This window comes from Phyllopteryx taeniolatus, chromosome 21, assembly GCF_024500385.1.
Source record: "Phyllopteryx taeniolatus isolate TA_2022b chromosome 21, UOR_Ptae_1.2, whole genome shotgun sequence".
NCBI lineage: Eukaryota > Metazoa > Chordata > Actinopteri > Syngnathiformes > Syngnathidae > Phyllopteryx > Phyllopteryx taeniolatus.
The window spans coordinates 3,611,962-3,624,897 of record NC_084522.1 but is presented as its reverse complement, the minus strand read 5'-3'; the positions used below and the strand labels follow the sequence as shown (position 1 = coordinate 3,624,897).

The 12,936-nt window shown below is 45.1% G+C and overlaps 1 protein-coding gene across 8 annotated transcripts in view; it reads left to right on the top strand.

Moving 5' to 3' along the window:
• grin2da (glutamate receptor, ionotropic, N-methyl D-aspartate 2D, a) overlaps positions 1–12,936 on the top strand; it is a 62,296-nt gene that overhangs the window by 21,488 nt on the left and 27,872 nt on the right. For all 8 annotated transcript variants that reach the window (XM_061760022.1, XM_061760023.1, XM_061760024.1 and 5 more), the window contains 3 exons: positions 3,818–4,421; positions 6,106–6,243; positions 6,822–7,088. In XM_061760022.1, coding sequence (XP_061616006.1) covers positions 3,933–4,421; positions 6,106–6,243; positions 6,822–7,088 — 894 coding nt within the window. In that variant the 5' untranslated portion in view covers positions 3,818–3,932. The remainder of the gene's footprint in view (positions 1–3,817; positions 4,422–6,105; positions 6,244–6,821; positions 7,089–12,936) is intronic.

Here is a 12,936-nt window from a genome sequence, read left to right as displayed (position 1 = left end):
TGTGCTTGCTTCGAGCTGTTTATTTGTCAGTTCCAGTTGAAGTTTATTGTAAAACTGGCAAAGACGACAATAGACAATTGAGCATTCTAATTTGAAATGGAATCGAATTTAAGTCCGCTAGCTTCATGCTAGCATTTTTATGCGAAACGCCGTAAAAGGGCTAACGGAAATTAGCATAGATTTTACAAATAATTCTAAACCTTCAAACAAGTGACAACTGCAACTTGAACACACACGAAGCAGCAACGCATGCAAGCAGAGCATCCGACATGTGCAGTTGTTAGCGACTTTCAAAGCGTGACGTCATCGCTCGTAAGTAATCGGATCGCATCCAAGAGCTTGCGACGTGTTTGGAGTTGCGCTTGAGATCGTGTCGGTGGTGGTCTGCATCACGCGGTATCGGGCGCGAACGTTCCAAGTGCGAATGAAGTGTTTGCGTGGACTCAAGGACTCATCGGTCATCTCTTTGATCAAACAATTGATGCAGAGATGCAAATAATAACAAGTTTGATATTCCACAGTGGCACTAAGCCAATAAGACGTATTCCTCTTCCTCCTCCTCGTCGTCCCGGCGATGGGCCCGCCGTGGCCGACGGGCCCGTTTGGGCTGCAATAGCGAAGCGGGAAGTGATTTGAATAATTAAGAAGCTGAAATGATTGAAGATGATTAAAGTCAAGGAGATTTACGTTAGCTTGATTCTCTCCAGCTCTTCTTTTTTTTCTCCATCTCAGTTTCATTTCCACCGAGTACATTATTGTATAGATTATTGTAGACCAATATTTTAAATGAGAAAAATCCTGTCCTGATTTGTGTTTTCTTTATTTTATGGTTTTTGGTTTAACGTGACAGTGCCGATTATTACAGTTTTCTATGTTGTGATTTGAATTTGTTCCCAGCCTGCTCGTTGCGTCTTTGTCTCCCCCTCAGCCAATCAGCTGTCTGTCACACACAAATAATCAAATCCCAAAATATTTGCCGTTGCTCTTCGCGGTAGTTTAGTGGTGGCGTTTTGTCATAGACCGTCAACACTGTAGAATGTTTGAACGTGACAATAGAGTGTAGAATCAGAGAAATACATCGTGTAGAATCGTCAAAGCGTGATGGTGTCGAATGGGAGAAACCTACTGTGCGGAATCACAATGTGGCGGTGCAGCATCAGACAAATGAAAGTGTGGAATCGCAGAAAGTGATAGCATAGAATCGTACGCATTGGTGTAGAATCGTAGAAAGTGGCATGTAGAATCCTGCAAAGTGAAGTGTTGCGTGAATTGAAAGTGGCTGAATAGAAACATTGAACAGCGTGGAATGCTGCGAGTGTAAATATTAAAAAACGACATGAATCTCTTCATCTGGAAAATAATTCGAGAAATGATTCTGCTGCTGCTGCTACGGAGTCGATCCATGTTTTCACCATTGATACCCAAACGTCAGTCAATTTCATCCCATCTTTTCTTCCACCGTGAGCTCCCACTCGGATGTGTATTTCACGTCCAGAAAATGAAGCTGTAAAATCGAGATTATAGAGGAGAAGATCTTTATTAATCATTCTTTCTATTCTTCACGCTCTCACGCCGGCGCGCACAGCAGGCTGTAGCACTGCACACGCGCGCACGCACGCACGCAGCGGCTATGAGGCCAGTAGTGGACGTTGTACGCTCCCAGCAGGCTTGGAATGATGACGAGGCGCACACTACTGCCTTCCACGTGTGATGTGTGGGTGTAATGCGCCTCACGAGTCTGCGTGTGTGTGAGCCGCATGCACTACGCTCACTTATCTTGCTTTCTTTGATATGCTGATGCAGGCATGCGGTGTATTTTCTCCTTGTGTGTGTGTGTGTGTGTGTGTTCATGCGTGTTGGGGTGCCGCAGATTTATGGCCTTGCCTCCGTGCGGCCCGACGATGTGGGACCGAGCCATGAATCAGCGCGGCCCGTAATGAATTGTGACGGCCCACAGGAGAAGAGGAGGAAGGAGGAAGAGGAGGAGTGCTCGTTCTTGGTAGAGAGGAGGAAGAGGCAGAGCTACATGGGGAAGATGGAGGATGTGCCGTTTGGAGATTTAATGAGATTTAATGGAACTCGCATTGGTGTGTGTGTGTGTGAGGGAGAGAGAAAAAAAGAGAAAAAAAATCTATTTTTTTTCCCTCTTGTACAGTCAAAGTGGTTTTTGTGGCTGAGATTTACAGATGCTCCTTAAATGCCTCGCGCCGGTACACTAATGAACGCTTTCGAAAACGACTGCCGGCCAAGAAAAAACATTACCCACAATTCTTTGCTTTGCTTTGCTGCATTACAGCTGCTTGCAGTTCCGAATGAACATTTGATGTCTTTTGGTAAACGTACTTTTTAGTTCATTTCGATGCACCATTACGGTCCAGACTCCAGACTGCATACTAGCTATTACACATGTATGCTACCTGTATTGCACACTGTATATATCACGCAATAAAATCCACCTCATGTTGTTATGACAGTTTTTCATTCCTTTTGTCGTTATTCTACTCGTAGAAGTCGATTGTATAGAATCCAAAATCAGTAGCGGAGATGACTGCAATGTGATTATTGTTGTTATTAAGCAACACTCATAGACAGATAAGAATATACAACATTATCCTCTGAAAATTTACTGGGCAATTGTGCCTGTCACCTTCACGTGCATCGGATTGGCTATATTATCCTGCTCACAGGTGGTCAAGGTGGGCACACCAGAAGGAGCAGCCCAATGTGCATTGAACTGAAGCAAAAAAAATGTGGCTAAAACTTTAATTCTGTACATTCTATTTAATAATAGTAGTGCCTTAGGAACTTGTCGAGTTTCAGTCTTATGGTTCCAGAGAAAATGAAAATATTTGTGCTTTTTAAGCCCAACTGATACAACAACTTTAAACACTGAGAACAGTCAAAAGAGAGCTTCTAACTTTCATCATTCTTGCCAGGATATCAGCTGTCTTTTAATACACCAGGTATAGACGTTTTTTCCCCCCACAGGCAGTTTCCCGAGTTCTTTGTTTTTTTTATTCTGTATTTTTTAAGAACAGTCAATAAGCGGAATCATCAGATTCCTAGGAATCAAATGACTGAGAACCCGTCCTAAAAAAGAATCCGTTTTCCGTTCCCTACTGATGGTGTTGAATATGTTATATTTTCATATAAATAAATTACTAAGTATGGCAGTGTCAATCACATATAATGGTATTGAGATGTGGTGTACCTAATAAAGTGCCCAGTTGTATGAGGAGAAAATGTTTTTGCAGGCACAACAAGGTGATTAAATGTTTTTTTTTTTTCTTTTCTGGGAACTGCAAAGAAAAAAGACTTCTTGCAGAGCGCAATCCCACGTTAACTTCCCAGCATGGCGGGCGGCGGCGTGAGGGTTGGAAGAGAGAGAAGAAAGTGACACGGGAAATATAATTGGACCTAATGACGACGCAGGGGGCTTAACAACGTGATCCAAATGGATTCGTCCGTGCTCTCCGTCCACCAGGCGCACACGCGCACGTGCACACGAGTTGTGTGTGTTTCACAGTGGTTGCAGTTACACTCCAGGCCAACAGGGGTCAGATAAGATCAAGTCAAGATCAGTTTGAGGAGTTCTCGCGGAGTTGTCCAAATGACGTCTAACGTGTCACCGATTCACTGTCGTCTAGACAAGTGGTTCTCAAAGTTATTACACCAAATACCACCTTCAAAAATATTTAGCTCTCCAAATTTCCACCATAATGGCCAAAATTGAAGTACAGTCAAAAAAAGTGGTCCTTATATTGTGTCTTTGTGAGTGCGTTTGACTGACAGGATGTCCACTGGGTGTCCCCCGCAGGGTGTCCTCGCCTCATCAGGTGAAAGTCGGTGAGCGCCACCCACCCCGAGAACCGGCGCCAGGCCTCACCCGCCAAAGCTGAGCGGCCAGCGCCCACTGGCCCCGCCCGTACCCCATGGTGGCGCCGAGGCCGGCCTCTCGCCTCTCGCTGCTCTTGGCTGTCCTGGCCTGCACGGGGCCCGCGCAGCCCTCGCCACCCCTGCTGCTGCGGCCCCGGGAGAGAGAGAGGGACTCGGGTGGCGTCAACATCGCTGTGGTCCACTCTGGATCCTCCCTGCTCCCGGAGACGGTGGCGGCGGCAGCGGCGGGGGGTGCGGGGGCCGGAGAGTCGGGGCCGGGGCCGCGCCCCGGTCTCGGAAGCGGCCCGGGCAGCGGCGAAAGGGGTGTGATGGATACGGCCTCCTTGGCGGGGGTGGCGGGGGCGGCGGCCGCGGCGGCATTCTCGTCGTCGTTGTCGCCGTCGTCGTCCCTGGCGGCGCTGGTCGGGGAGACGGTGATGACGCCGTCGGGGCAGGCCAACGTCATCTACCTGGCGGTGAACGAGAGCAGCCCGGGGAGCCTCCTGCTGCAGCTGTGCGAGCTGCTCGCCACCACGCCGTTGCAGGTAATAACGCCAGCGTGGACGTCACCGCATACTCGTAACCGCAGGTCCGAGTAAGCCAATACACGGGATATAAAAAGTCTACACACCCCTGTTTGAATACCAGGTTTTTGTCATAAAAAAATGAAACCAAGGTAAATCATTCCTATCAAATTCTTTCTCTTTTCCTGACCGATACCTTTGAACAATGAGCTCCCTCTGATGCTGTAAAAGCTTTCTGTGGACCAGGACTTGTGCAGCAAGATGTGACTGCAAAAAATGTCAGGAAAAGCCTACTAGCACAGCCAGCGTTTATTTGGGGTTGAAACAGTGGCAAGTGTGTGCTGACTCCCACGGAACATGAGCGCGAATGTGATTGGCTACTTTTGAACACAGCCAGTTAGAAGGGTGTGCGCACTTGTGCAACCACATTATCTTCGCTGTTTATTTTGTACGGCCTTTGTCCAAAATATTTCTTTTTTCAGTTGAGTTGTACAGGTTCTAGGTCACATTAATGGTGGGAAAAGTTTTGGAATGATTCGGTCTCATTTTTCTATATCACAAACATCTGTGATTTTTTTTGTAATATGCAATGTGCGGTAAACCCTTCGCTAAATCGTGGACTTTTAAGCGATTGGTATTTCATGGCTGATGATGTTCTTCATTACATAGTTGAATAGAAAATCAAAAGATTTAACAGTTTTTGGCAAATTTTTCACTACAAATCAGTGGATATAATGCTGCTCCTTCTGGTGATAATAATTGGATGATAATAAAAATAATAATGATGAATAATGGGATGGAGATGGTCGAAACTCCCCAGTAAATCCAGTAATATTAGTCATTCTTCGAAGAGGATAAAGAATATATTACTATGAACATTGTCATATTGTTTGTCGACCTGTTTCCCGTTATGTGTTAGATAAAGTTATATGGTTGTTTTAAAAAACGTATGACATTCTCCATGTTTAATGCTTGACAGTAAACTTCAGATGGGATTGGGATTAAACAGTTTGAAGCCTCTTTTTTTTTTTTTTAAATAATTGTTGAGTGGAATTCACTGCCAACACACACCACTCATATGTCAAATTGTTGCTCACAAGTTCAAAGCAAAAAAAATCGTCCGATTACTTCCCACCACTGCTGAATTTACGCACCCACGCGCTAGCGAGGCTCACCGGACGGCGTTGTGACGAGGAGAGGTTACAGTCGCCCCGCGTGGACGCCCGCTCTACGTTGTACATTTCCACGGCGTCTGGGTTCCTGGTCCTCGCCACGAAGCTTTTCTTTAGCACCCCGTTTGTTATTAAATCACATCTCATTTGCATATCAAGTGCTCTCCAGTGAGCGCCGAGCTGTCAACGTCGCTTAGCGTCAATTTACACAGCGGGAACGTGCGCAGCGGGTCAATGCGTGTGCGCGCGCTCGCTCAACGCAGCTTCCTTGCAAAGACTAGAAAATGTTCTCTCTTAACCCAGGGGTGTCTGAACTACGGCCCGGAGGCCGTTTGCGGCCCGCCTTCCATTTATTCGCGGCCCGCGGCATACTCTCAAAACAAGATTTGACACGACGTGCGTCACTAATATATGAAATAAATGTTATAATATAAAATAATACAGGCGGTGGGTCAAAGTATTGTTTCTCGATAAGAACACATACGGATGTGCTTACTTGTCGAAAAAGAATCTGACATTGCTGTGACCTCCAGGGTTTGGTGTTTGAGGAGGAGAGGCCGCCGCCCCCCAACCGCGCCCCCCTGGCCCCCATGCTGGAGTTCATCTCGGCGCAAACCGGCGTTCCCGTGGTGGCGGTGGGCGGAGGTGCCAGCCTGGGACGAGAGCCGCAGGTACCAAATTAGCCTCTCGCTTCGTTTCCTCCCGCGTTCCACGTTACCCGACATTTCCACGTCAGTCAACGTGTGAATAATAAATGAAAGCAGGAAATGAAGTCAGGAGGTCTGCTTTAAGAAAAGCACAATGGAAGGTCATCAACGTCACCGTGAAGAGAATAGAATAGAATAGAATGCGACAGAGTGTATGTGTTAACTCTACAAGTATAAATTCTAAATATCGGCACTGTCGGGCAGATAGGCTTACATGGAAAAAGATGACACGCTGTGGCGAAACCACAAGATAGAAAGTCAAGAAGAAAAAGTGAAAATAGGTTCGGTACATTTGAGTAAGCCTGTTTTGTTAAAAATGGATCACTGTTATGCGTGCAGAAAGAACTGGTCAACCACGAAGGTAAGTGCGTGCAGATTCCTTTCTGCCTTTTAAACTGCTTACTCAGCTCATTTGTTTGATTTATTGCATCCATCATGAGTCTAAGACCTTTGGGACAGAGTTCATTCTAATCAATGACATTGTAGTAAATCAGTGATTTTGAGCATATTAAATTAGTGACGTTAAAACTTGCGCCCGGCAGGAGAGCGGCTCCATCTACCTGCAGTTCACCTGCTCGACGGCGCTGCAGCTGGAGGTGATCTTCGAGGTCCTAGAGGAGTACGACTGGACGTCCTTCTCGGTGGTCACCACGCGCCACCACGGCTACGAGGACTTCCTGGACATGGTGGAGGGCATGACGGACGGCTCCTTCATCGGCTGGGAGAGGAAAAGCGTGGTCGTCCTCAACATCACCGACGACCCCGGGGGCACCCGCACCAAACGCGTGCTCAAGGACAACGAGGCGCAGGTGAGAACGGAATAATGGCAACAGTAGTCGAGGAAAGTTCATTCAAATGGAACAAATGTTGAACATGAGCAAGCTAAATTTAAATGACGGAGTTACTGTACATTTCTTCAAACTACCAATTTGGGAATTCTGTCTGGGAAAATGCGAAATACTGCTAAGTATGGGAATTTTGGGAATGTAAACACTGGTTCCCAAGATGAGCAATAAGAAGTTTCAATGTGTTTTAAAACCCTGTAAAGTCATTACATAGATTAGTTTCGAAATTTAATATACATGTTGGAAGGACTGAGAACTACAGTATATAATACTCAACTGTTTTTCGACATCTCAGTTTTGCTGGTTTTTGGGGCGTGGCTAAAGCAGCGCCACATGATGCACTTTGGAGTCCGGCATGAGTCGCCCCTCCCCCCCTATATATAAGAACTTGAGCGCCTTTGTTCGCATCAGCGGTTATCCGCCGCACATGCAACTTAGCAGTTAGCTAGCCAGGTATGCCTACAACCTGAAAATGCATCTTCCTTTCAGGCGTGGCTGCTTTGGAGCGCCTCGTTGTTGGCCATGAGTGCACGCACGTCACGCTGAGATAGATGGGGGGGGGGGGGGGGGGGAGGAGGCAGACGTGTTAGCATGTGGACCGGGGCTTCGTGCTGGCCTGGCCCCTTTAGAGTGGCTCGTTGTCGGCCGTGAGTGCGCGCATACCACAGTGAGAAAGGTGCAAGGGTTGTTAACAACACTCTTCTCTGTGGTGTGTCAAATGTACAAGACATTTATTTTCCCTTTGTAGCGACTTTAAAGTGGGGAGGGGTAAAACTATTTTAAATTTTCTTTTCATACGATTGCTCTATATCCTGGATTTTCACCTCATGGGTGGTCTGGAACATATCCCCGCAATAACGCCTTCAGTGTATAGTATATACTTTACAGTATATAATATATAATGTATCAGTACAGTATTAGCTGTGGCAGCAGTTCTTCTTCTGTCCGCAGTAAAAAAAAAAAAAAATCTATTTAATTTGGACTTCCTGCACTGGTGGTGATCAAGGAATCTTCATTTTATTAAAGCCTCATCGTTCTTTTGCTAATAAGGTCTTTAATTAGCTTCCGGCGGAGGTGACCCACTGGGGACCTCACACTGTAAAAGAAATTCACCGAGCCCAACAAACTTGGTTTTCCCAACAGAGGCGACAGTGAACTGAAATGCGAAGATGTTCGGAGCCTTTTTGGAGTTGTTTTTGTTTGTTTGCTTGGATGTGTGTGCTGCCCCTCGCTCACGTTCATAAATGGAATCTTGTATGGATACTTATCTGAATCAGAATCATCTTTACTTTGCCAAATATGTCCAAAAAACGCACGAGGAATTTGTCTCCGGTAGTTGGAGCCGCTCGAGTACGACAACAGACAGTCAATTGACAGAGAACACTTTTGAGACATAAAGACATTGAGAAAAACAGTCACCGAGCAAAAAAGGGTTGCTAGTTATCTGGCAATGCCGGTACAATTTTTTATTTTATATATATATATATATATATATATTTTTTTTAGACAATTGTGCAAAAAGATGCAGAGTTCTCTAGCAATGAGAGCAGTTTGAATGACTAATAGAGAAAATGGTGCAAATGCTACTCTGGCACGAGTGGCCAGTATTGGTCAACAATAGATATGCAAATGGTGCAGCGTGGCGAGACTACTACAGTGAGTGCACGAGTAACGTATAACTGGCCTGACAGAAATGTGACAACAAACTCAAGACAAAGAAATTGGCAGCATGTTGCATTGGAATTGTAGGTTAGCTGTTTAAGAAGTTGATGGCAAGAGGGAAGAAGCTGTTGGAATGTCTGCTAGTTCTAGTTTGCATTGATCGGTAGCGCCTACCTGAGGGAAGGAGCTGGAAGAGCCGGGATGTGGAGGGTCCGAGAGGATTTTGCACGCTTTTGTCTTTGTTCTGGCAGCGTGCAAGTCCTCAAAGTTGGGTAGGGGGGTACCGACAATCTTTTCAGTAGTTTTGATTGTCCGTTGCAGTCTCTTTTTTGTAGCAGCACCAAACCAGACTGTGATGGAAGAACACAGGACTGATTCGACTACCGCTGTGTAGAACTGCCTCAACAGCTGCCGTGGCAGGCCGTGCTTCCTCTGAAGCCGCAGGAAGTACATGCTCTGCTGGACCTTTTTGAGGACGGAGTTGATGTTGATCGCCCACTTCAGGTCCTGAGAGACTGTAATTCCCAGGAACTTGAAGGTCTGGACGGTTGACACAAGGCACCTGGACTGCGTGAGGGGCAGCTGTGGCGAAGGATGCCTCCTGAAGTCCATGATCATCTCTACAGTCTTGAGCGTGTTCAGCTCCAGGTCGTGTCGGCCGCACCGCAGCGCCGCTTCCTGTCGATACGCGGACTCTTCATTGCCTTTGCCAAATTCACTAAAGCGTTCTTGGGCATGTTCAACAATGGGTCGCAACTAGCAATCAAAATATCAAAATCAAAATAGTGGTGGATTAATTTGATGATCGATGAGTTGTCGATTAATCGATTAATTTTGACACCTCGACAAAAAACCATTCACTTCACGGAGTGGGAACTGAACCCACGCTGTCTGCACTTAAATCAGGCGAAAGTACCACTACACCTTTGACAAACTCCTACTAAGAATTTTTACCAAACGAGCACCATTTAATAATATTTTTTGGGGTCTCCAAACCAGAACCAGAAATGTGTGTAGTTTGTGTCCAGTGTCTTACATCGGCGGGAGCAAGTCCACTTGCTTTATTTGCTTCTCACTTTTTTTTTTTTTACGCTCGCGATCCCTACAAAGAATTTCAAAATGCTTCGTTTCTTTTTCCTCAACGTTTGTGTCAATCCCGCTTCGACGCTCGTTGAAAGGCGCCGGGCGGACACAAAAGCCGCGCAAGGATTCCCGCTGAGGTTCACGCGTTTGATGGGAAACCAAGGAGTCCTTCAGTGGTGCTCCGCGGGAATGCTGTCCGCTTTGCCAGCGCGCCGCGTGTCTCATTAGCATGGACAGTGGAGCTTGATGCTGACTTCTTCTTGTTTTGAGGTGATGTGTAGAAAAGAGGCAATTTGTATAAAATTGTGTGAAACAGAATCCAAATCGTCAAATGTTAAACATAACGCAAGGAAGTTGTCTCCATATATTTGAATCAAATGTCTCCAGTTTCATTTCATATGTTAACTGAATGTAGCATGGTATTTAAGTGTCTCTGTATTTTTTTTTTGCCTCTCATTTTCTAGCAAATGGACCCTGAATGCACTGTGATGCTTTCAAGTGTCACTGTTTTAAAGTGGTGCTTAAAGTGTGCGGGAGAGGTGATGTGCGCACACTCACGGCTGACAATGAGGCGCTCTAAAGTGGCCACGCCAGCAGAGTATCCAAAGGGAAGATTTGTAGGCATAGCCAGCTAGCTAACTGCACGTCACAATTGCGCCGGATAACCACTGATGCGAATGACTGTGCTCAAGTTCTTATATAGTGGGCGAGGGGCAACTCATGCCGGATGCCCAAGTGTGTCACCGGGCGCCGTTTTAGCCAAAATCAGGAAAACTGAAATGGTGATAAACAGTTTAATGCTGTATTTCCACAACTGAGTATTACATAGATATCAGTTTTTGGCAACTATCTTAGAACATGTACGATATATTTATAAACAAATCTCTATTATCACTTTACTGGGTAAGTGCAACCTGAACACAGCACGATGCTTTCAGGTAACAATGTGTTTTAAAAAAGTGTCTCATTTACTAGCAGGTGACCCCTGAATGCAGCATGATGCTTTCAAGTGTCTCTTTCTCAGTGTCATTTCATTTTACAGCAAGTGGAACTCCAACGTGGTGCCATGGTTACGCAGGTCATCCGTTGCAGTCTTTGACCTTAAAAAGAAAAAAACACGTATGTTGCGTATTATGTAGGAAGCTATGTTTGCTTCTGCATATGTCATTGGTCCATTATTATTCATCAAATATTGAAGAAGCATTCAGGCAGAGAAGATGCACTTCTCAAGGACACAATTTGTATCACGGGAAATGCAACGCGAGCTGCGTTCATTCACATTGTTTATTTCTTTATTTCTTATTTTACAAACGTCGGGGAGCCTTTTCGGACTCGGCGCGGCCTGGGCTGAAGGCGAGCGAGCGGCGGGCGGTTCAAATTCCTGCCGCGTCGAGCAGTCACTCACAAGCTGTTGGGTTAGAAAGACGGTTGAATAATTAATTTCACTTGCCCCCGAGAGCCTCATTTGCATATCGGCAGCGTGCAACTCTGCGGTGGCAACACTTGCGTCAGGTCTGACACGCAAAATAAAATAGCCGGGACGACAAGCGCACGAACGTCTCTTGAACATTTATTTGCAAACATTCAACAGAAATCAAACAAACATCAAAACCTGTAGAAAGGATGGATGGATGCGTTCATGACAATGGATGAAATGATGGGTGGATTGATGGATGAAATGATGGAAGAATGAAATCATGGATGGATCAAATAATGGAAGGAATGATCGATGCTAGAAAGGATTGATGCAATGACCGAAGACAGAAATGATGGATGCATGGATGAAAATGATGGAGGGATGAAAAGATGGATGAACAGCTTTAACGATGAAATAATAGATGAAAAGATGGATGGATGGATGGATGGATGAAATGACATGGTTGGATAGATGGATGAGAAGGATGAAATAGATGAAAAGATGGATGGATGGATGAATGAAATGACAGATGGATACAATGATGGATGGATGAAATAACAGTTGGCTGAATGGGTGAAAGAAAGAAATAATTAAATGCTGTATGAATGAAATGATTGACAAATGATGAATGGATGAAATGATAAATGGATGGATGAAAGAGGGTGGATAAAATGAATAATGTATAATCACCATCCTCATCCTCCATTCTTTTTCTCACGCTTCTTTTTAATCTGATATTTAATTGTTGTGTTGAATAATTCATGGCAAGATCGGCCGTGTTTCTGCTCCTGCAAATGAATCGAGAAGATGGAGTGCACCACTTGCAATAATGTACACACCTCATTAATGCCGGAAAATTTACTTGGTAGTCTACTACTTGTGTACTTTATTGAACATTTTCATGGAGTTATGTTGTCAAGAACATGTTTGAGAAACACTTCTTTTATGGATCATGGAGATCTGTTGGCTGTCAAGGCCAAAGAATCCGAGCTTCTACGTCTTCTGAACGTCTGCCATCTTTGACACGGCCACAGATGAAGACATAACCTGATATGATATGAAAATAGAGAATACTCCTAGACGGATCCCTGAGGGACACCACTGTCAAATTGAAACCAATACAACACTTCACCCTCGCTCTCTCTTGATATTTACACGCAATATATTTGTTCTCTATTACAGTAAGAGGCGTAAAATGTAGCGTCACTCCCTTCTTGATGTGAGCCAAGTGGATCACAAAAAAGCTTTCATGGCCGATCGAGTGAAGCTCGAATCGAACGTGGTGCTTTTGAGTGTCAAGTCACTATATTCAAATCAAATCTCTCTGGTGTTGTTTCATTTTGTAGCAAGTAACCCCTGAATGCATCACAGTGGTTTCAAGAGTCACTGTGTTCGAAACGAGTCTCTCCGGTGTTGTTTCTATTCCAGCAAGGGAAACCTGAATGGAGCACAGTGCGTTCAAGGGTCACTGTATTGAAACCAAATCTCTCATTTCCCAACCAGTGGTAGCTGAATGCATTGTGATGCGTTCAAGCCTCACTGTCTTTTAAACAAGTCTCTGCAATACTACTTCGTTTTCTAGCAAGTACAACCTGAATGCAGCATGATGCTTTCAAGTGTCCCTGAATTGGAAACAAATCTCTCAATTCC